General features: G+C 44.1%; 1 protein-coding gene across 7 annotated transcripts in view; it reads left to right on the top strand.

Annotated features, from left to right (window-relative positions):
• PALM2AKAP2 (PALM2 and AKAP2 fusion) overlaps nucleotides 1-24206 on the top strand; it is a 478191-nt gene that overhangs the window by 441574 nt on the left and 12411 nt on the right. For 5 of the 7 annotated variants that reach the window (XM_061200121.1, XM_061200118.1, XM_061200120.1 and 2 more), the window contains 2 exons: nucleotides 3006-5400; nucleotides 22299-22477. In XM_061200121.1, the coding sequence (XP_061056104.1) occupies nucleotides 3006-5400; nucleotides 22299-22477 (2574 nt within the window). The remainder of the gene's footprint in view (nucleotides 1-3005; nucleotides 5401-22298; nucleotides 22478-24206) is intronic. The other 2 variants (XM_061200123.1, XM_061200119.1) reach the window with 2 other exon arrangements.

Below are 24206 nucleotides of genomic sequence, written 5' to 3'. Positions count from 1 at the left end.
TCCATGTAACTAACAGGAAGGAGAGCCTCTTTCCTGTTTATACCCTCCAGTGTCTAGATTTTTTTTTTTAAGGTATTGGAAAGGAATCACCTCAGATTACACTGGGACTCCAAACTTTGCCTGTAATTAGCATTTTTAAAATATTTGACACATCGCAGACACAACTCCATTTCTGACTCAAAGGTAAAGTTAGTTTTCTTGACACTGCAAAAATGCACTGTCAAATGCTGTTCTCAGATATTTAAACTTTTGAATTGGGACAGTTGTTGCTAGTTCAGAAAGTATCCTTGGAAAAAGTTGATACAGTTTTTTCAGTTCTTAAAAAAAAAAAAAAAAAACCGTAGGGCATCAGCTCCTCCCTCGTCCAACACTGGGACTGTGAAGCATCCAGGAGGAAGGGACAATGCTGACAGAGTGTTCTCGGGGATGCTGTGGAGATAGGCTCAGTTACTCCAATCTCTGTGATCAGCAACAAGACATTAACATAGGCAAGTTTTTCGCTTCACCTGACCAGACTAAGTAAACCCCAAAATAGACTTAAAGCTTCCTAGGAAGTATGGGAAATCCAGTTTTTGTTAAGAAAAAGGGTGTTGTCACCTGGAATTTATTGTTGCCGTTAATTACGCCATGCCCTACAGAACAAGCCTCCTGCATTTTTAATGAATGAATCAATGACTAAATGATCTATAGAATTATTTGCCTTTTAGCTTCTTTTAACGTTACATTGCCCTCTTTCCTCTCATGTCAACTATTGTAAAGTGTTTTCCATTTCAGTAGAGCAATGATTTTTAACCATATTTCAATCTCAGCAGCTTCCTACTATTTTCCTATTCCCCCCCTCCTCCAAAAATAAGCGCCAAAAGAGATAGAAGGAAAGCTCTATTATTCCCATGAAGAATATTAGCAGAGAATCATTGGCCAAATGAGGCCGGGGGTTGGGGGGTGGTTCAGTAGTCTGACTTCACCATAGAAATACCGTGTCTCTTTTTGTTGGTCAGCTTATTCCATTAAGAACTTTCCATGGGGTAGGCTAATTTTGACCTAGGTTTTCTTGAGGACTGAATGGCAGCCAGTAAGTTTTAGGCATTCAAATTTCCTGTAATTCTTGAATGACATAGAAGTTACTGAATCTCCTTACCAAAAGAAAGTTTAGTTAACTTTTTTTAAAGGACAGTAGCAACATTTTTGCCATGCCTCTTTAGTTCTTTCTAAAGACAAAAGAGCCACTAGTTAACAGTGGTCAAAAATGAAGTAAAAACAAAATAAAGATAGTGGAGGTTATAAATAGTAACTACCAGACTTTGACAAAGACCAGATCAAGGCTGGAAGATCCTTTGAGACCAGAAGGTGCTGACAAAGAAGTAATATTCATTATTGTTGCCTATTTCTAAGGAAGGAATTTATATTACTTGATTGATTTTAAGTCTAAAGAGGAATGTGGGAAACACAGTGAAGGAAACCCCCAGTTCATGGGTAACCTTCCAGTTTATGGATGACCATGAGAGTTTTTCAACATTCTGACAGCAATGCAGAGCACATAGCATGAACTTCCACATTTTTCTAGATAGTATGAACAAATCCATAACTGTTCACTTTCCTTGAAAGGATTTTTAAATTAATCCCCTGAGAATCATCCTAAGGTGGTGTTTTAATATTATGTTCTAAGCCTTTAACAATGTTTAAATTTAAATAAAGGAAAATTATACCGTATTGCAATTTTGCATTGTGTTAAGTCAATAATACCAGGCACCCTATAGACCTGAGACTTGAAACACGGCTGATAAAAGTGTTAGTGAAATCCTTGAGGGGAACTCAAATTAAGCTCACAACTTACCGCTGAATTATCTGAGACAAACCGGAGTCCTTTGGTATGAAAAAAAAAAAATCCTAGAGTTTGAAAATTAATCTTAACTAATGCCAAATAAAGTGACATGGGATTGATAACTGATGAAAAATATGATGCATTTAAAAACATTAAGAAAATGTGGTTTTTTAAATTTAAACACAAAATTGGAGCTGTCACATACAAAGCATTTTAGGAACTAGATGGGAGGGGCCACCATCCACTAGCTTTTCACTCCTTAACCAAGGAGCATTGTTTTGAGAACAGAACTGTGTGATCAGTGGCTTTGGTTCTGTGTTTATAACGCACATGGTCAATTACAGCCATGGCAGTGTGGCACTGAAGCTCTTAAGGGGCCGTTGAAGAGATCTACTGTTTTGCAATATTTTATTTTGGAAAAATTTTTCAAAAAGTTTCCTGTCTACAGAATAATTGCATTACATCTGGCTGAGAATCATGTTTTCAAGATTTGTTCCTGCCAAACGACCTTCTTTTTATAGTTGGGGACATACAAATAGTTCTGTTACATTTCTGCAGACATTTGCTATGGAATTTTTTGAAAAATTCTGATACAATTGCTATATAATCTCTTCCACTTTAGAAATTATTTGAGCAATGTCATCAGATGATCCAAATCCTAATTTACTTTTTTAAAAAAATATTTATTTATTATTTATTTAGGCTGCACTGGGTCTTAGTCGCGGCACTCGGGATCTTTGTTGCGGCATGTTTAGTTGCGGCATGCGGGATCTTTAGTTGCGGCATGCAGGCTTCTTAGTTGCGGCATGCGTGTGTGATCTAGTTCCCCAACCAGGGATAGAACCCAGGCTCCCTGCATTGGGAGCGTGGAGTCTTACCCACTGGACCACCAAGGAAGTCCCCCTAATTTAATTTTAAATGTAAAAATGGGACTAGCATTTATTGAAAGTTCTCTGGACACCAGGTAAACAAAATGGAATCTGTAAAATTGAGAAGGTTTAGGTACCCATTACTGCAACAAAATGAATATATAAAGGATTTTTTAGAAGAGAAACTTCTATTCAAAAGATCCTGTCATTGTGGTTTCAGTTTTCCTTCCAGTTAGTTATCAGCTAATATCTGAAGTTCATATCCATAAGCGATGTGGTCTCTAACCCTGACTTCTGTTTTCTCTTTTTTCCAGAAGGCTCCCGAGCTTTCCGAGGATGATATCCGGCTAAAAAACGAGAGAGACAACTGTAGTGGCAATCCCCTGGAGCCTGCCACCAGCTCTCTTCCCCCAGATCACAAAAACATGGAAATTGAGGTCTCTGTTGCAGAACGTAAGAGTGTTCCCGGAATCACCTCGACTCCACATTCCATGGACCACCCCTCCCCTTTCTACTCACCCCCCCATAATGGCCTCCTCGCTGATCACCATGAATCTCTGGATAATGATGTGGCCAGAGAGATCCGATATCTAGACGAGGTGCTGGAGGCCAGCTGCTGTGATTCTGCTGTGGACGGAACCTACAACGGCACGTCTTCCCCAGAGCCTGGAGCAGCCATCTTGGTGGGCAGCCCAAGCCCACCTGCCCACACGGCCGTCCAGCCGGAACCCACCGAGAGAGTGGCTGGCAGGCAGGCTCCCCCTCCCCTTGAGCTCCATCAGAGCACCTCTGACACCATGGCAGAGGGTGAAAGAGCCAACGGCCACCCCCCCGACCAGCCCAGAGACCTGCTGGGGAACAGCCTGCAGGTGCCCGTGAGCCCCAGCTCCTCCACCAGCTCGCGGTGTTCCTCCCGAGATGGAGAGTTCACACTCACCACGCTGAAGAAGGAAGCCAAGTTCGAGCTGCGTGCCTTCCACGAGGACAAGAAGCCCTCCAAGCTCTTTGAGGACGACGAGAGTGAGAAAGAACAGTACTGCGTCAGGAAAGTGAGGCCTTCAGAAGAGATGCTGGAGCTGGAAAAGGAGAGGCGAGAACTCATCCGGAGTCAGGCCATGAAAAAGAATCCTGGTATCGCCGCCAAATGGTGGAACCCTCCGCAGGAAAAGACCATCGAGGAGCAGCTGAACGAGGGACATCTGGAGTCGCACAAAAAGTACAAGGAGCGCAAGGAGAAGAGGGCGCAGCAAGAGCAGCTGCTGATACGGCAGCAGCAGGCCTCACCGCAGCTCTGCACGGCCCCTGCGTCCTCTCCAGAACGTTCCAGCGCGACTGACAGCGCAAAGGAGGACATCGTCACGGAGCAGATAGACTTCTCCGCGGCTCGCAAACAGTTCCAGCTGATGGAGAATTCCAGGCAAACGGTGGCCAAGGGCCAGAGTACACCCAGGCTCTTCTCCATCAAGCCCTTCTACAGACCTCTGGGGCCAGTCAACTCAGACAAGACACTGACCATCTCGAGACCAGCTTCTGTCGGGGGACCTCCCGAAGACTCCTCAGCAGCCAAGGGACAGAAAGCCCACTGTGCCCTGGAGAGCCAGTCTTCTGGGGGAGGGGGCCAGGGCAGCACAGCTCCTCAGGGGAAGGAAGGGCCGTACGGTGAGCCCTCCAAACGCGGGCCCTTATCCAAACTGTGGGCAGAGGACGGCGAGTTTACAAGTGCCCGGGCTGTCCTCACCGTGGTCAAGGATGACGAACCTGGGATTTTGGATCAGTTTTCAAGGTCAGTCAATGTCTCTTTGACTCAAGAGGAACTTGACTCTGGCTTGGATGAGCTGTCGGTGAGGTCCCAGGATACCACCGTCCTGGAGACCCTGTCCAATGACTTCAGCATGGACAACATCAGTGACAGTGGGGCCTCCAATGAGACAACCAATGCCCTCCAGGAAAATTTGCTGGCTGATTTTTCTCTGCCCCAGACTCCGCAAACTGACAACCCCTCAGAGGGCCGAGGAGAAGGTGTCTCCAAGTCATTCAGTGATCATGGTTTCTATTCCCCTTCGTCCACGCTGGGAGACTCTCCATCGGTTGATGACCCCTTGGAATATCAGGCTGGTCTCCTGGTGCAGAATGCCATTCAACAAGCCATAGCCGAGCAAGTGGACAGAGCTGTGTCTGAAACCAACAAGGGTGGAGCGGAACAGCAGGGGCCTCAAGCGAGTCTGGAGGAAGCTGGAACTGGGCCTTCCAGCTCAGAGAAGCCTCAGAGCATGTTTGAACCGCCTCAGGTGTCCTCCCCTGTTCAAGAGAAAAGGGATGTATTGCCAAAGATTCTGCCTACTGAAGACAGGGCGCTCAGGGAAAGGGGGCCCTCCCAGCCACTGCCGGCAGTGCAGACCAGTGGCCCAATAAACATGGAGGAGACCAGACTGGAAGGGAGCTACTTCAGCAAGTACTCAGAGGCAGCTGAGTTGAGAAGCACAGCCTCACTCCTGGCCACTCAAGAGTCCGATGTGATGGTTGGGCCCTTCAAGCTGAGGTCCAGGAAGCAGCGGACTTTGTCCATGATCGAAGAAGAGATCCGAGCAGCCCAAGAAAGGGAAGAGGAGCTGAAGAGGCAGAGACAAGTCTTGCAGAGTACCCAGAGCCCCAAGGCAAAGAATGCCCCATCACTGCCCTCCCGAACATCGTGCTACAAAACCGCTCCTGGTAAGTGAAGTGCCGCGGACCAGAGACAGATGCTGCAGACATCGGTGTTGCTGATTCCAGCTTTCAGGGTTGTATATGTGTGGACCCTCCTCTGTGTGTGGCTGGAATTGGTGTCAGGGGACACTGGAACGGGGATTTCAGTGTTCGGAGACACACATTGGGAGTGTCAGAGTGTCCTCTGGAAGAACCCTGAGCCTAGACGGTGTTTGCCATTTCCCAAAGGATGTAATAGCTCCTTTCTTGTCCTTCTGCTGTGGTCTTGGTTTACTGTGGAGAATTGTTCTCTTTCATTGTTCTCTCTTGGCTGAGGGAGAGGCTATGTGTGGCACAGACCCAGAGTCGGCCCTTGGGTGGACTGTATTGATGTCAGTATCTGCAGTTAAATCAAACCTATCTGATTTGGGGATGTCTTCTCCTAACCCCTTCTGAATGCTGAGTGTCTTCCCAGCAATGACAGTTATGGGTTGGTGTTGCAGATCGACCCATAGAAGATGCTTTTGTCCATCTTCTGTATAATTGATCTTTATGGATTTGTCTTTCTTTAAGTCACCATAAAGCAATTACTTTGGAATCAAGGTGGTCTCATCTATTTGTGTCCTGTGACCCTTTTGGAGAAGTTGAGTTACTATATGTAAAGACAGTCCTCTAATCTTCTCCCATTGCCTGGACAATCCCTATCTTGAATACTTTGTATAGATAGTTGATGTTAATTACAGTGGTAATTATTGTTGCTACTATTATGGATAACACTGTGACGAGTAATTTTTATTTCTCATTTGGACATGATGGCACTTGGGGAACCACACATCCTACCAAAGAGAAGAGCTGCTCAAGGTGTGGTCCAAGCTAGTTCATGACTATTCCTGATCCATGCTAAGTACAGACATAGGGAGTAAGCATTTGAAAACTCTTGGAGCAATTTGATAGTGTCCTCAAATGAAAGTGTGGGATTTTGTATTTTTTTAATGGATGGTCCATAATAGATTAGGCAGAAAAACTGTTCCTTCACTAGAGATAATTTAAGAAGTGTTGCGTTAACATATAATTACTGGCATTTATCTTGGTCTATCCAGATCTTAAGCCCATTGACACTTGGCTTCCATCAAATCTATAATAACACAAGTTAACTCTTCCCATTATTAACTTTTAAATTTGAAATAATCTCAAAGCTAAAGGAAAGTTCCCTAGTTAAATAAAAATATCTTTTTTATTCTGAATTAAGAGTAAATTGCCAACATGATGCTTGATCACCCCCAATTTTGTAGAATGTCCCTCAGTTTGGGTTTGTCTGATGTTTTCACATGATTATGTTCAGGTTATGCATGTTTGGTAGGAATACCACAGAACTGATGCTTATTCTTCTTACAGCATCCAATCAGGTAGTACATGGTGTCAGTTTGTCCCATTACGGGGACAGATGTTAACTTTTTTCACATGATACTAATTTTGATCGCTTGATTGAGGGCTTCGGTACAAGAGTTACTTTTTCCCTTTGTAATTAACAAATATTTTGTGGTGAGATGCTTTGGTACCATTTAATCTTCATCCCACTCCTCTTCAGACTTTAAATCTATCTATCTATCTATCTATCTATCTATCTATCTATCTATCTATCTATCTATCTATGACAGATGGTCTCATGGATTCCTGTTATATTTAGTGGGTTATAATCCATTTCTATTGTTATTTTTATCCTTAATTGTTCAAATATAGTTCACAGGAGCCCTTTCAGGCTAACTTCAGTGTCCTTTTGACATGTCCCCATTTTTCTTTGGGCACATCTTTACTTTCTGGTGCCACAAGATGTTCCAATCTCATCTTATACTTTCCTAACCCTGAAATCAGCCTTTTCAACAAAGAGCACTAGTTCCTTTTAGTGGAGAATGGTATTTAGAAACCAAAGTCTGAGTGTTTGATGTGCTCATTGCTGTTGGATAGACACTGCTCTCAGGCACTCGCAATGGTCAGAATTAGAGAATATATACACATTCTATCTATCTATCGATTGATTGATTAATCAATCTATCTATCTACCTACCTATCTTGAAAACCATGGGCTCACCCTGATACCGTTAATTCTACTCTAATACCACTGGGTTCATTTTCTCTCTTTCCATATTTGTAACCTCCTCCTTGACAACAAGGTACCTGGTTCCTATTATCCTCAATATATTTATTATTTGATCAAACCCCTCCCCCCTATGGAACCAATCTACTATTTTCCTCACCAAACATGGGTTCAAGTGTCACTTTCTGGGTGGCAACTGCTGTTTCCTGTCACCAACACCCTCTTCACCCAGCTTGGGCTCCAACATCCTGTGCTGGGTCACCCGTCTCCCTTCCCACCCTGCTCTGGCTCCAGCACACCACTCTGGGCCACTGGGGTTCCTCCCACCCTCCCTGCAGACACTCATCTTGTTCAGCCCCACCTAATAGCTTTTGGACTAAATTATTCAGGAAGGAAAGGGAAGGGAGCAGGAAGAGGGATAGCATGGTGACTTTCTTGATATGTTTTTTAATGCCTTCAGGTCATGGAGCAATGGCCAGCTGAGTGTTTGAGGCAAAGAAAACTTTCAGAAGAGGCTATTTGTCTACGCTTAACAGTGACTGGTTGGCTTTTCCCAAAGATCCTTACTTGTCGAGTTCACTTTAAAGTCTTGTTGTGGGCTGGCTTGGCACAGAGATGCCAGCTGGGCTTTCTATATGGTATCCTAAAAAAAGTTTTGGTACCACTTGAGTTCAGTACCACTTGAAGCCCAGTCTGGGGAGCCTGCTTCACAAGTAAGTGATTGTAAAGGGCCTGCATAAGAACCTGCAGCTTCACTGGTGGAGGAAGTCTCTGCAGGCATCTCAGCAACTTCTGCTCACATAGCAGGCAGATTCCATGGCTCTCTTATCAGTTACAGCTGGCTCCACTTACCTAGCCCTCCCTTTATATTATTTCATTATAGAACCTTCTCTACACTGCATATGCTCAGTGGTATTTTCAGTTTTCTTCACTCCATCTCTAATTAAACACCTTACCATATTGCTCCATACTTTACTTCTAGCACACAAACAAAAATTAAGACATCTCAACACTCTCCTCTAGTTCCCTGACCTGCTGTGGTCCGTTAGGCTTCCCGCCAGGCTTAAAACAGGACAGAGTCCTAATGTTTGCCTTCAGCATCCCAGTAGCCCCGTACTGATTTCCCCCGTACTTCCTCCTATGCTAATGCTGATCTCCTCCCCCATATCCCATCCCCATAGGCTTGATTTCTGCTCCTTTAGTAAGATGGTAGTTCATCCATGCAAGTCTGCACCCTGCTTGGGTCTGGTTGTCACATTGACCACAGTCATGATAATGTGTGTGCAACTCATTTCTTCACATTTACCTGTAGAACATTGAAAGTAGGTGGCAGGGCTTCCCAGAATTACAACCTGGATTGAAAGAAGCTGAATGCAAAAGGTAATTTTTTTCTATCCATGCCTGGGAACGTTTAGAGTAATGCTTAGCCAGCCAGCTTCCAAGTTCGTGATTAGGAAGGAGGCTGACACATCACTCTGAGCAGCCAAACCGGACCTTTCATGGCCAGGGTCAGAACTGCTGGCTCCAACTCTGGTTTTGTGAATGGAGATGTTGCTGAGTTCCTACTGTACTACTCCCCATTTCATGCCAGTAGAGGTGACTCAGCTGGGTCATTGCATGACACAGAGTGACAATTTGATATTAGGTGATGAAAAATATAATTTTTAACATCTCCTCTGGAAATTAGAAATTATGCTGGTGACATGTTGGAATCCTGAAATCTTAAGGCAAGTAAAATCCACTGAGAGCCAAGATGTGATAAGGAGAGAGAAGTGCTTTCCAACCATTTCCCAGGTGTTGAAAAGCTACTTGTTTTTGCTTTTGGTTCCCTTGCCTTTCGAGATGGAAGATGATGAGATTTCTATTTTTAAAAGGATGTAATCAGGGCTTCCCTGGTGGCGCAGTGGTTGAGAATCTGCCTGCCAATGCAGGGGACACGGGTTCGAGCCCTGGTCTGGGAAGATCCCACATGCCGCGGAGCAACTAAGCCCGTGAGCCACAACTACTGAGCCTGCGCATCTGGAGCCTGTGCTCCGCAACAAGAGAGGCTGCGACAGTGAGAGGCCCGCGTACCACGATGGAGAGTGGCCCCCGCTCGCCGCAACTAGAGAAAGCCCTCGCACAGAAACGAAGACCCAACACAGCCAAAAATAAATAAATTTTAAAAAAAAGGATGTAATCATTTTCAAAGACCAATTATTAGGAAAAATTATATGGAAATTTAATCTTGTTGGTTCTTACATGACTTTTAACAGAAGAAGGTCCACTTAAATAGGGTTTGTGTGGCATTTGTTCATACAGAAGTGAACAAGGCAGATAAAGTCCCTGCCCTCAGGGAACTTATATTTCAGTAACAGAAACATCAAACAAAGGTGGCAATTTCATAACAGAGAAGCGTGGAGACCTGTGGAAGAACAGAGCAAGGAGGACCACCTCACTGGGGGGATAAGGAAAGTCTTCCTTTCTTGGGAAACTATCATCTAAGCTTTGAATTGAAGGAGTTGGGTTGGGTTCAGGGGGTGGGGGAGATTGTTCCAGTTAGAAGGAAGGGCACCTATAGAGGCCCCAAAGGAAGAGAACTTGGCACGTTTGAGGTGCCTAAATAAAGTTAGGGTGGGTTAAAGGAAGAGATTTAAAACAAAACAAAAGAAAGTTGATTTGGAGCCAGACAGTGAAGAGCTATGTAAATCATGTCAAAGGTTTTAGATTTTAGACTTAATCCTGTGGTCAGTGGGAAGCCAGTGAGGATTTTCAAAGGGGTAATTATCTCCACGAATCTCCAAGCTGTCCTGCCTTCATCCATGAATTGATGAATTAAAAGTCTTCCTGCTTTCCTGAGTCCATTCCACTGGCTTTTTTTCTATGTATGTCTAAAGGCCGGCCGCCATCTTGACGAGTGCCCTGGGTTATGGGAGAGGCCATGCTCCCAAGAATGAACACATGTGGGCCTTCTCTGGATGGTACTTAGAAGTAGAGAATAAAGGAAGCACTTAGGCAGGTGCACAAGCCTGATTTGAAGGTGTAACCCACGCAATTTTGTAAAACGCCCTTGAGGAATGAGTTTGGGAGGAAAACCCAAACATTTTACTGAAGTTACAATTTAGACCTGTTAAAATGTCTTTTCATAGGAAGGGTATCAGCAGACAGTTCTCTCTTTAGTGCCTGTGTCTATTATTAGATATCCTGGTTTCACTTCCAAGTTCTAGGCAGGCCGGAGAAACCCAGTTAGTTAGGTGATGATTAGCTTAGGTTTTGGAACTAGTTTGCATTTTCATGCCAGGTGTCGAGTTGATTTACCAAGTCAGACAATTTGCCCAGTGTGACATTCTGGAGAGCGGTCAAGGAAAAGATGTGGATACTGAATCCCATAACTTGTCTGTTTAGGTCTTTTAATATGTGGAAAGATATGTTAGTTATACATCTTATAAAAATAAGATTTCCAAGGTGTTTTGACTTCTGTTGTCAGTTTGAATTGATTGCACATGTGATGTTCATGACATTATTATAAAGCTTATTGACTGGGTCTTTTTTCTTTTCCCTTCATTATCTCCCAATATCACAAAGAAAACTCCTTTAGTTAGAAAAAAAATGTTTATATCAGCACAATATTCAGGCAGCAGAGCTTGGTGCCTTTGTTCCATGCTGAATTAGAGCTGAATGAGGCCAAGTCTCACTTGAGATGCCCTCAGTCCTCCACAGTAGAAGACCTTGGTGTGGGTGACTGATGGAAGGATTCCCTCCCAGGCCCAGGTAAGAGAGAGCTTTTCTTCAGGAGTGTACAGTGTTTCCCTTTCCTGCCAGCAGGTACAAATTGTGTATCTTATAGGGGCACAGCACAGTGTGAAGGTTCTAAAGCTGAACGTGGAGTATCCTACAGATGATTATGTATACCGCCAAATTCCTTGAACATTCTCTGGTGACCGAAGTATAATCACAGTAGCTGCAACTCACCAAGACCTTAAAGCCCAGTACTATAATTCACACACAGTTTTCTCATTTCTCATTTTCTCACGTAACCCTCCCAACAGCTATCTAGGATAGAATCCAAATTACCCAAACTCTTGAGACCAGATATATTCCACATTTTTCTGATTTTAGAAAGGCCGTAAAGTGTCCATACCATTATTTAGAAAAGCAATGCAATGCATGTACTATTATTGAACACACCCAGTGGAGTCTGGGGCTGCAACTGTCATCAAATTCGATTTCTGCTGTGAAACTTAGAGTTTGTTCTATTAAGTGGGATCAATAAAGACCAAGAAGAACCTCATGCTGGTTCACCTCGGGTTTTGCTGCCAAATAAGTTATGATAAAACTTAGTTTTAATGGTTCCTCTGTGCTTTCAGAGCTTAATTTCAGTGCTCCAAATTACAACAGTCAAATTGCTGATGCTGTCCAAAGATCTGGGCAGATGGCGAGGGACTAGCGTCATCCATGTCAGCCATCTAGCCTGGCTGCTCTTGTGAGTTCTTTCTGAAAGTTCATGCCCCAGGAGGAAGCTCAGTCATTCACTCTGGAGACAGGCTCATTGCCTGAAAACTTTGAAAGGACTGGGAGCTCAAGCAAGGAATTCATTTCTTAATTTGAGGATGCGTGGGGATAAGTGTTCACTCCACTACCTGACCAGGTTAGGCGGAGTAGGGCCAACGCTGGCCAAATTCATTTACTGGTGGTCATTGAACACCATGTCTGCTCTCTGCTGTTCTCCTTTGCTCTTTAAGATTGTTCCTTCTGGGGCTTCCCTGGCGGCACAGTGGTTAAGAATCCGCCTGCCAGTGCAGGGGACACGGGTTCGAGCCCTGGTCTGGGAAGATCCCACATGCCGCGGAGCAACTAAGCCCGTGCGCCACAACTACTGAGCCTGCGCTCTAGAGCCCGTGAGCTACAACTACTGAATCCTATGCGCCTAGAGCCCGTGCTCCGCAACAAGAGAAGCCACCGCAATGAGAAGCCCGCGCACCGCAACGAAGAGTAACCCCCGCTGACCGCAACTAGAGAAAGCCGGCGTGTAACAATGAAGACCCAGCGCAGTCAAAAATAAATAAATGAAATAAATAAATTTATAAAAAAAAAAAAAAGATTGTTCCTTCTGCCTTGGATCAGAAACTCCCTGTATTTTTATTTATCTGAACCCAGCGAATATGTTCATTTTTAAAAACACATGCCATTTGGGAAGGAATTGGTAAGAAAAGGTTAGGTCGAAGTAGGGTTTGGCAAGGGGTGAAGGTTGAAGGTGTTCAATGAGGTCAGAACTTCTCAAGTTACAGAGTTCAAAGTTCTTTTTGGACATTGCCTTCAATGTTTTGAAAAGGGCAACTGTCATGGTTAAACCCATCACCTTCACTCCTGAGAAGATATAGACCGTGGTCTTTCTTCTGTGACAAGCCTATGGTCATGGCTTCCGGGACGTAGAACTTTGGAGAAGAACAACACTTCCTACCATTCCGTTTTGTAACAGCTTCTGCTGTCACTGCTGATTGTGCTGGGTCTTCTGGTACACACAGTGTCTGGGTTGTCCCTTGCTTTGCTGGGGACATCACATGGTGGCCTTGTTACTTGCCCTTTACCCATGCCTGGCTACCCCACGCTCCAAGTTAAGGAGAGCTGCTTCCAAAACTTCAGACTCAACTGCTCAACTGTGTGAACCTACATACAAAGGAACATGGAGTCTTGAGCTGAGAACGAAAAGATGATCAAAGGACCTAATTCTTGTAAGATCCCTGCTCTACGCCTGGTAAGAAATGTGAGCTAATCTAAACCAGGCCTGGGAGCAGGATGGCCCCCGTGACTGCTGGAGTTTAGGGCAGGATATGACAATCTCTTACTAACCATGGCAACTTGCCGTGAGCTTCCCTAGGGAGATTGGTGTTTCAGAGCCATTTCATCTTTGTAAATAAGCTACTTACTACTTACGGGGTGGAGGACTGGGGGTGGTGGTGGGAAGAGGGTGCAGGACAGGCCATTAGAGCACCAAAGAACACATTCATGTTACATGTAATGGTATTTTATTTCTCATGACCTTGAATGTAAAGGTCAAAGGTTTCCCCAAAAGTTGTATGCATCTGACATCACAGATATTCTCAGTCTCTCCGTCTTTTATTTCTCATTACTCAGATATAAATTCATGCCAAAGCTGGTCAAGGAGAATTAAACACGTGCTTAAATGTGACAGTCATTTTTCTGGATTCATATCTAAAGTTCGAATCCTGACACCACTGCTTGTTAGCTGTGTAACTAACTTACTTCACCTCTCTAAACCTCAGTTTCTTCATCAGTAAAACGGGAATAAAATAGTACCAACCTCATCAGTAAGTTAGTACAGTCAGTGCCTGGTGCACAAAAGGCTTCCAATAAGAGTTGTTGTTATTGCAGGGTTTTTTTAAATTAATTTATTTATTTTTGGCTGCATTGGGTCTTTGTCGCTGCGCACGGGCTTTCTCTAGTCGTGGCGAGCGGGGCTTACTCTTCCTTGCGGTGCGCGGGCTTCTCATTGCGGTGGCGTCTCTTTGTTGCGGAGCACGGGCTCTAGGCGCGTGGGCTTCAGTAGTTGTGGCATGAGGGCTCAGTAGTTGTGGCTCACAGGCTGTAGAGCACAGGCTCAGTAGTTGTGGTGCACGGGCTTAGTTGCTCCGCAGCACGTGGGATCTTCCCGGACCAGGGCTAGAACCTATGTCCCCTGCATTAGCAGGCAGATTCTTAACCACTGCACCACCAGGGAAGTCCCATTATTGCAGTTTTTGTTCTAAGAAAAGACCTAGAAAACCTTAGGAGAGTTACTTACGAGTTATTCTTCTGCAGCTACTGGAACCCTGATGTAAATGACACAACATGCTTTATAAAATTGCTTTCTAGTCCTAGCTGAGATTTATTCATAGTTACTTCTTTAGAATTAAAGTTTTTCATATAAAATCAGAGTTCAAGAATTAGCTTTCAGGAGTCGGCTGTGATTTCAAAAAACAAAGGCCATTATTAAGCATGTTGGGTGACAGTGAAATTACAAATTACCATGAAAATATTTTCTTTTTTGGGGAGGGGGTGATAATGTTCATAGAGCTAAGCTCACTGTGTTGGTAGAAATGTATTTAACCAAAAGATCTTGGTGGGGCAATTGCTACTTACCATGATTTTCATCCTTACTGTTTTAATTAAATTTTTTTCTTTTTTTGGTCTTAAACTCTGCTTCCCCTGCAGATGCAAAACTCTTTCCTTCTCCAGTTTTCATTTTCCAGTTCTGTTCAGAGGAATGATCCAATATCGACAACTCATCCAACATCCCACCATAACTTGAAATAATAATATTTGGAAGTTTCTCAGACTTGTGTCACCAGGCAAGGGTATTTCTCATTTCTGAGCTAGGCTTATAATCTGAAGATTTGTATCATTGCATTCTCCCACCCCTGGGGCCTTCAAAGGAGGAGATGAAAGGACCAGGGACTAGGTCTTGGTGTGTAGGCCATAGCTGGAACCATACCAGCCCATGGACTCCGGATCTGACAGGCAGGATATTCCCTTGTACTGGGAGGAAATGGAATTTAAAATGCAAGTCTGAGCTCCTTTCTTTCTGGTGATCTGCGAGTCGTTTAGATGTTTGCAAGCTCACCCCAAGGCTCCATGAAGAAAGGAGATCATTGAAGGAGGCTTGGGCCAAGGCATGTTATCTGGTGGGCGTCTTTGTTCGGTTTGGTTTTTAAATAAGAGTGGGTGATGGCTTTTTCTTTTCTTTTGAGAAATGTAGAAACAAAGGATCTTTGATTTTTAAGACGTCAGACGCCATGTGTATAGAATATAATAATCACCAAAATCCTAATGTTTGACCAAAATAATTTTCTTAACTTTGGGAATCCACCCTCTTGGCTTTTTAGAAGTTAGTCCTGTTCTTATAGAGGGAGGGTGTGGGCTGTCATGGATGGCAGCAGCTGTGTACTGAGGACATGCAGCCCTCGCTCTAGTTCCCTTGGGTGGGAGGAATTGCGGGTTCTTCTCTCTGCCCCCATCAGCACAGGGAAATCCATCTTGTTTGGAGAACCCAGAAATGCAGTCAAGGCATGGCTTTTTCTCTCTGGACAAGGCATGGCCTAACTACTTATAATAAACATACAGGAAACACAAATTCATGTTTCCTAGTTTTTTCTTCCACTAATCATGGGAGACAGCATTTACTAATTTGGAGTGAAATTCTGCTTCCCCCACTCTTCTCCTTAGTCTGCCTGTGAGAGTCACCAGTGAATGTGACCAGTGCTTCTCTGAGGCCCCAGGAGGTGTCAGCTCAGTAGCTCCCCTGGGCCTGTGTGTGCTGCCTGGCGAGACAGAAAGGCTTCCGGATCTGCCTGGTCCGTGAAGGTTAAAGCCCCAGCTTTATCTGCTTTTCTTAGCATGTGTGGTAATACTTAAAAAAATTCTGGTTTGTTTTATAATTTAAAATTAATTCATGCTGATTGTAGAAAAAAACTTGGAAAGTAAAGAATAAAGATAAAAGGCAAAGTGATTCATAATCCTAACTACTCCCTGCCTAGTTTTTCTCATGCACACATTTGCCTGGAAGATAACATTGGGTCTACATGTGTATTAGTTTCCTATTGCTGCTGTAACAAATCACCACAAATATAGTGGCTTAAAACAACACAAATTTATTATCTTATAGTTCTCGAGGTCAGAAATCAGAAATGTGTCAGCTATGGACTGAATTGTGTCCCCTTCCAAATTCAGTATGTTGTTGAACGCCTAACCCCCAATGTGATGGTATTTGGAGACGAGGCCTTTGGGAGATAGTAAGGGTTAGATGAGGTCATGAGAGTGGGGCCCTCATGATGGGATTAGTGCCCTTATAAGAAAAGGCACCAGAGACCTCGTTCTCTCTCTGTGATGTGTGGACACAGCAGGAAGGTAGCCATCTGCATGATAGGAAGAAAGCTCTCACCAGAACCTGACCATGCTGGTACCCATGCTGATCTCACACTTTCAGCCTTCAGAACTGTGAGAAAATAATTTCTGTTGTTTAAGCCACCCAATCCATGGTATTTTGTTATGACAGTTCAAACAGACTAAAATAGTGTCCTTCTGTGCTAAAGTCAAGATATTGGCAGGGCTGTATTTCTTCTAGAGGCTCTTGGGGAGAATCCATTTCCCTCCCTTTTCCAGTTCTAGAGGCCATCTACGTTCCTTGGCTTGTGGCCCCTTCCTCCATATCCAAAGCCAATAGTATAGTATCTTCAAATCTCTCTCTCTCTCTCTGTCTCTCTCTGTCTCTCTCTCTGACCCTCCTGCATCTCTTTTATGAGGACCCTTGTGATTACATCAAGCCCAACTGGATAATCTTGGATAGTGTTCCCATCTCACAGTCTTTAACTTAATCACACCCGCAAAGTCCTTTTGCCATGTAAGGTAAATATTCACAGGTTTGGGGGATTAGGGTTTGGACATCTTTGTGGAAGCCATTATTCTGCCAACCACAAGACTGTTCATCTTATCCTGACTAAGTTTTACCATGTGTCATGTGTGCACTTTTGTTTTCTTTTACACAGCTAATAAGTAGTGAGTTAGGATTTGAACTCAAGCAGTCCAACTCTGGAGCCTGCACTCCTAAACCCCTGCAATATTTCTGCTTTTGTAACCTGCTTTTTCTCTTAATGTATTTTGAATATTTTCCCATGTCCATAACTATTCCTCTAAATTTGAGAGACTAAAACATGACTTATAACGGCTAAATAATACTCCATCATCTGAATAAGCCATAACTAATTTAACCATTCTCCTATAGTCAGATGCCTTTGTTGTTTCCACATATGTAATTATAAGCAAACAAACGAACAATGGTGAAAGTTCTTGTACATAAGCTTTGTGCCCATACTTATTAGTTGAACTTGTGCCCATAAGTTAGTAGTTAGTGGTTAACTAGTATACACTAGAGAATAGTATTTTCCAAACAGTTTTCCTCGAGATATTAATAAGGATTCTATGAAATGAGGTTCTGTGGTTAAATAAATTTGAGTAATGCTGCACCCCCATTCCTAAACTAGAGATTCACAATCATATCAGCACTAAAACTTTAGAGAAGTCCCCTGGTAAGGAAATCTATCTCGTTTTATCATTAAAGCTTTCTTTAGTCGAGTGTTTCTCAAACTTATTTGCCCGATGACTTTTTGACCGTTTGCAGCATTGAGTAGTATCTTACAAAGCTAAGGTAATAGGACGTGATTTTAGAAACATGGCTTTGGAATCATCCGAGCCAAGTGAAGCTACTTATCCTCAAACACCTTTAAATGCTTAAGTCTAAAATTACTCTAGATGGAATAGTTTGGACAAAATCATATGTATGAAGTAAACTCAAGAATGTTTTCTACCCTCCACTTTGAATTCCAGTCTAGCTTTCTTCTGTTGGTTCCTATGTCAGTTAAGCTCACATTGCCCCTGCTCCCTGCTCTGTAAATGTCAGGGACCAGCCCTTGGCCAAGACCAACACAGGTCTGCCTTGAGGTCTGCATGACACTTACTGTACATGTTGTTTCTGGGGTCCTTCAAGAGAGCTATTTTGTAGAGTGTTCAGCCCAGGTGAGAAACTAGATAGCAGGATGTTTATCATTGAAAATAGAGGCCACTTTCAGCTACCGTCAGCTATTCAGTCATTCACCAGGTGAATAGACTTATATGAGAACAAGTTTTGATGGGACAAGTGGGAATGGAACCTGGGGGTACTGGGGGAGTGCTGGATGCACGCCAATGAACACCAAAGATAACCATCACTGTTTGGGGATTCTAATGAGATTTGTCCTCGGGGCCAGGGAATTTCAAGGTGCCTTCCAAGGCCATAAAGGATGAGACAGACTTCCCAAGCTTTGCATCACATTTATGTCATGATCCCCAAGGCCCAAACAGTGGTGGTGTCTGCAGTGTCTATTACTGGCGGAAGAGCACGAGAAGTTTTTTCACCATCCTAATCAAAGGGAAAACTTGATTAGGCTGCAAGCTAGGTCCCTCTCCAGCTTTTTGATGGCCTGTGTGATTCCTAAGATGGCGTGAGAATTCCAGTCATGGTTGGAACCGTACTGGAGGCAGGATGCTGGGAGATCACGGTAGAGAAGCCCAGCCAAGCCGACTTCCCCAGATGTCAGCCAGACCAGAAGTCCGGGGTTGGGGCTCCCTTTCTCTGGAGACCTGTGACAGCTTCTCCTGAGGCTCTGATGTGGCCTTGGTTATCTGAACCCTTCTGTTCTCTCCAAGACCTCTCAGCCACCTTCTCTTTGGAAGACACTGCTCCAGACCGCTAAGCTAGTCTTTGGTTCCTGCTACTCACGTGACCTCTAGTGGCTGTAATCGGCAAAACTTGCTCCGGGGATGGGTTTCATTTTGCTGGCATACTAAGAAATGAGCAGGAAATGTCCACTTCTTTATGGTAACTTCTCACCCTCTTTACGATTCTCTGTCAGCACACACCCAATTATATAATTTAGCAACAGTCAACACAATTTGGGTTCCAGACCTAACTCTGATTGTTACTAACTCATGTAATTTGGATTGATGTTAAGCATCTGAGCCTCCATGGTCTAAATTGTTCAGAGATGTCATGACGTTCACCCTGACTACATCCCAGGGTTGTTGTAAGGATCAAATGACTTGAAGCCTATCAATGAAATGCCATATAAATGTGTTTGTTATAACTCCAAAGCCATCGCGTCTGTGGTTCTGTAGACCAAGATTGTTTTATTTAATGTGCTTTGGTGAAGACGTTTAAACACTTTCCTCAGATTCTGTATTGGGAATTCTGTCCCAATCCACAAGCATTTAATAAGTGGCTGCTCTGTATATTTCATAATGGACTTACTGGTTCATTCAATAGCCATGAACTCCTGCCTTGTGGGATTCAGCATTGACCAGGACAGACAAGGTCCTGCTCTAATGGAGTTTACATTCAAATGAGTTAGGGGGATTCATAGCCGATTGAAATGGTCCCTATCTTCAGGTGACTGTACAGCTTTATTGAGAAGAAAAGCTTAAACAACCAGATTGATACAGTCGATATGTGAAAAAGGCTTTCCCAGAAGTATAAACAAAGTATTATGAGGTAGGGGTGGTATATGTGAAAGGGTGAAGTTAGAGGCAGTGAATATGAACTATGCTTTCTAGAAGTTTAATGCTGGAGGATTGGCTGGTGGGAGATGATTTGGACACTTGAGAGGTCAGTTAGAAAGTGACCAACCTGGTCATGTGGTATCTATTTCTAGTCTTAGAAGAGTTGTGAAATTTTTATGCAGAATTTCCCATGAAATTGCTCATTCTTACTCCATAGACATATTATTCTTTGAGATTCCAAATAAGTACTAGCTAGACTCATTGGATGCTTGCCATTCTAAATATTAACTTTATAAATATTAATTTAGTTCTTGTACCAACCGTATGAGGTAGGTACTTCTATCAACATACCAATTTTACAGATTAGGAAACTGAGATAGAAAAACTTCAAAAAAAAGGCAAGTAACTTGCCCCAAGGGTATTTGGCTGCTAACTAATGAACTCAAACCCAAGCAGGCTGGCTCTAGAACTGCATGCTCACCACTGCTGTGTTGTTTCTCAAAGCTTCATTTTAAAAATCAACCAGGGACTTCCCTGGTGGGGCAGTGGTTAAGAATCCACCTGCCAATGCAGGGGACACGGGTTCGAGCCCTGGTCCGGGAAGATCCCACATGCTGTGGAGCAACTAAGCCCGTGCGCCACAACTACTGAGCCTGTGCTCTATAGCCCCTGCTCCGCAACAAGAAGCCACCGCATTGAGAAGCCCAAGCACACCTCAACGAAGAGTAGCCCCCACTCACCGCAACTAGAGAAAGCCCATGTGCAGCAATGAAGACCCAACGCAGCCAATAAATAAATAAATAAAAGTTAAAAATAAAAGTCAATCAGAATTTTTAGAGATACATACTACGTTTTCAGGGGTAATATTGCCTGAGGTCTGAGATTGCTTTAAATATTTTAGTACAGGAGGGTGGGAGGAAGGCAGGCAGGCAAGATAGATGGAGCAAGGGTGGTAAAATCTTGATAAATGTTTAATATAGTTGATGGGTCCATAGGTGTCATGATAGCATTCCCTAATTTCCATAATAAAAAATAGAAACAGTTTCTAGAGAATTTGAAGATTGAAGACCTTAAAATATTTGTAACCTTACTGTTAATATCAAAAGACTTTTTATCAATGATCTGGGTAATTGAGGTCAAAGCAATGAGTTTCACTAAGTTAACTAATGTAATGGGTCTACAGATGTAATGTCTGTGTATTAAAAACCACTTCCCCATCTAATTGCCGAATGTGCTGGCCATATACTTTTTTTTTTTAATCCATAAAGGTTGATCTTCTTGCCAAATGTATTTGATAGATTAGCAAAATGTTTGAGTTAGAATGGACTTCCAAGACAACTTCTCCCCAAATTCTCATTTTCTAGCTAAGGAAGTTGAAACTTCGAGAACTTAAGTGATCAGCTCAAGATTAAAGGGGGAACATTACATGATTGTCTACAGCCAACCTCATGGCTGGTTCATGGAAGAGCAGAAATTAAAACTCGGGCTTCCTGAACTCCGGGGGGCTTCCCAACTCCCATCAAAGGAGCTATGCCCAGTAAAGTCCTATAGCCACCCACACAGAAACATGGACCCCAGGCTTCACTTGTGATTCCAGCTCCATCAGGCAGTCTGGGGGGGAGTGAGGCAAAGAAAGATGAGCTGCCTTCATCTTGGGTCTGGAGGAGGTCAAATGGGTCTTTAACCTCCCCTGGCGGTTTCTGAACTTTTGTGCTTGAAATATCCATTTATTTTGTGTGTTTTCTCCACATTCCTTGTTCGCAGACCCTAGCTGTGTCTCCCACAAGGGGCATAGTTGGAAAAATCATGACTGTTGCACCTGAAGGTACTTCTCAGAGGTGCGTTTGGGGTTCTGGCAATATGACCCACTCCTTCATGGGCCAGAAGGCATTTCCCAAGAGGGTGGGATGCAGGCGGTCTTAGTGACAGTGCCTGGCATCACCACACCACCATGACTGTGGACCCAATCTCCTCATCCTGAGAATACCTGTATGGCATCTCAAAAACTAAAACCTCACCTTTCCCAAGTCTGACACACCCCTTTTCTACAACGTTGAAGCTGCTGTTGGCATTCATTCTTTAAGATCCGGGATCTCAAACCTAAATGCTTTCAGGACCGTGGCAGGTAAGGTAAAGAATGAAGCTGGCCAATGTAAGACTGGAGTGACCTGGGAAGAACAGCTTAGTTCTCATTCAGAGGTTTTACAACATGTGTTGTCCATACAAAAAACCCGGGCTGGTCATCTGACCATTGGCGACCTCTGATAGAGAAGAAAGAGCCTGGGAAGGAAACCAGGAGACCTGGATACCATCGCCAGCTCCTGGTGGCCCAGCACAGCCTTCCCTTTGCCGAGCCTAAGTTTTCCTTATCTGTAAGAAATGGGTCTTTAAGGTTCAAAGGCACCGCCATCTCTGACAGTCTGATTGTATGATCTGTGATAGAATACTTGTCCCCAAAACAACTGGAGCCAGCATCTGTCTGTCTGTTTGTCTGTCTGTCTGGCATATATCTGCAAAGTGCCTGAGAGCCCTCTTTGGTCTGACTGACTTTAAAACCGGTTTCCTTGAGGTCTTTTTTGGATGGGTTTGTGACATTAATCCTTAAGCACATTGATCCCTGTAATAAAATGACCTGCACTTAACCGTCATTCTGGTACCACTCGGTATGTCAGAGGTTGCTTTTTTGCCAGTGTTCTTCTCTTCTTTTCGAAAGCAGTCGTGACCAGACAAGCTTAGAAAGGGTGTTCTCTTCGTGTTGTTTCAGGGAAAATAGAGAAAGTCCAACCTCCTCCATCCCCCACACCTGAAGGTCCCAGCTTGCAGCCTGACTTAGCCCCCGAAGAGGCTGCCGGATCACAGCGGCCCAAGAATCTGATGCAGACCCTCATGGAAGACTATGAGACACACAAATCTAAAAGGCGCGAGAGAATGGATGATAGTAGTGTAAGTTTCTCCTCCTTTCCTCTTTCCCGTGTCCAAGGGTGAACTTCAGTACGGTGTACGGTACTCCGGTTCAGGCATGGATGTGTGTGCGGTTGTCTGGCCAGCACTGTGGTTCCAGCACCAATTTTCAAATGTGTGGTTTAACATGCCTGCAGTTGGGTTGGGGGTTTTGCCTTGTTCTCAAAAACTTTGATCATGCAAAGAGTGGGTCTTTTTGCTGCCAAGTTCTAGTTTGAGTCTACTGGTACGGCTAGTGAGTGAGGTGTGCCGTGTGTGTGTAGAAGGACACTGCGCAGGGGCAATGCGGGAAGGACACAAGCTCCCTGAAATCACCCGCAGGCACCGGGGAGCTGATCTCAGCCATCGCTCGCCTGTTCTGTAGAGATGTTATTTCTCTAGAGAACTATGACGATGCTATTCCTTCAGTGTCTGCTCTGGGCGATCCCTATAAATGGTACATAGTGCTCGGAAGACTAAGTATGTTTTGGGCTGTTACCAAGCCGGTATGTACAGTCTGGCAGGAGAGAGCCACTTAAAATGACAGTTAAAAACCGCATAGTTACCCTGCTACCCTCAACCCCGAGAACTTTGCACATGACATTCCCACCAACCACAAAGGAAGTCATCTGCTCTGTGGTTTCTTTCTCCGGTAAGCGGCTTAAGAGCCAGTGCTGCCCACAGCCTGCACAGCCAGGAGCCTGGGGATCAGCCTCAGGGGTCCGTGCCAACCTCCTTGAAATCCATTAGCATTGACTGAGGTAACTACCTCCTCCCCCCAAATAGCTTGGGTCGGTTGAGGATACTCCCCAGTTGACCCAGGACAGTCCTGGTTTATGCCTGTTGTCCTGGCGTAATTATTAATAGCATCTCCTTTCCCTCTTAAAAGTGCCCCAGTTTGGATGCTAAATTATTTTTTCACCTTAAACTTGAATGCGATGGGGCTCACAGTAGGAATTCCATGCTGATTCACTGCTTCTCATATCCAAGTTGGCTGAGTTAAAGGTTTTCTGGAGTTGAAGCCAGATACTGAACACTTAGTGGTAAAGAAAGCAAGCAAACACGCCTATGGCAGCTGAATGACCCACTTGGTGTGTCTCAGCCTCCTCTCACTTGGGTTTGTACCTAAATTGCTTGGAATACTGGCCCAGCTCCTCTGTTGGGCTGGAATATTTCTGGGCTGTTCCCTGTATTGTACAGTGGGATGGGCCTGGCCCTTGATGGCTGCTGCTGAGGTTTCAACTGCTGGGGCTCCTTCTCTGAGCCTGTAGGACCTTTTCTGTCCACGAAGTCACTTTATCTGGCTCTTCTTTTCAGCCCTTTTTAGGTATTTTCTGGAGTCTGTGACCACCTTGAAGCTTAGGGCTATAAGGGGCTTTTCTTCAATGATTCCACACCATACATCAGCAGCTTTGGTGGAAGTTAGCTGGGATGTGTAGATGGGGAAGAACCAATGGACCACTTTGCCTGTGACCCAGCTGAGTGATTTGGAAGCACACTCTCTATATCTCTTGTGCATGCCTTTTGTGTTGAAGTGCAGGTGTTAGGGGAAAACACCATACCCAGAAGCGAAGTTACTCATTTCGTAGGCAGAGGCTGACCAACTGACACTCAGGAAGCCACCTGGCGAACGTCAACTAGGTTGGATTTCCCCTTTTCATGAAGGAAGCTGCTTAGAATCAGCCTTTTAACATACTGGTTGCCCTTCACTTACACAGTGAAGTGATAGCCT

The sequence above is a fragment of the Eubalaena glacialis genome, chromosome 9 (genome assembly GCF_028564815.1).
Source record: "Eubalaena glacialis isolate mEubGla1 chromosome 9, mEubGla1.1.hap2.+ XY, whole genome shotgun sequence".
NCBI lineage: Eukaryota > Metazoa > Chordata > Mammalia > Artiodactyla > Balaenidae > Eubalaena > Eubalaena glacialis.
Note: the sequence above shows the minus strand (reverse complement) of the source record. Positions and strands in the feature narration are given on the sequence as shown.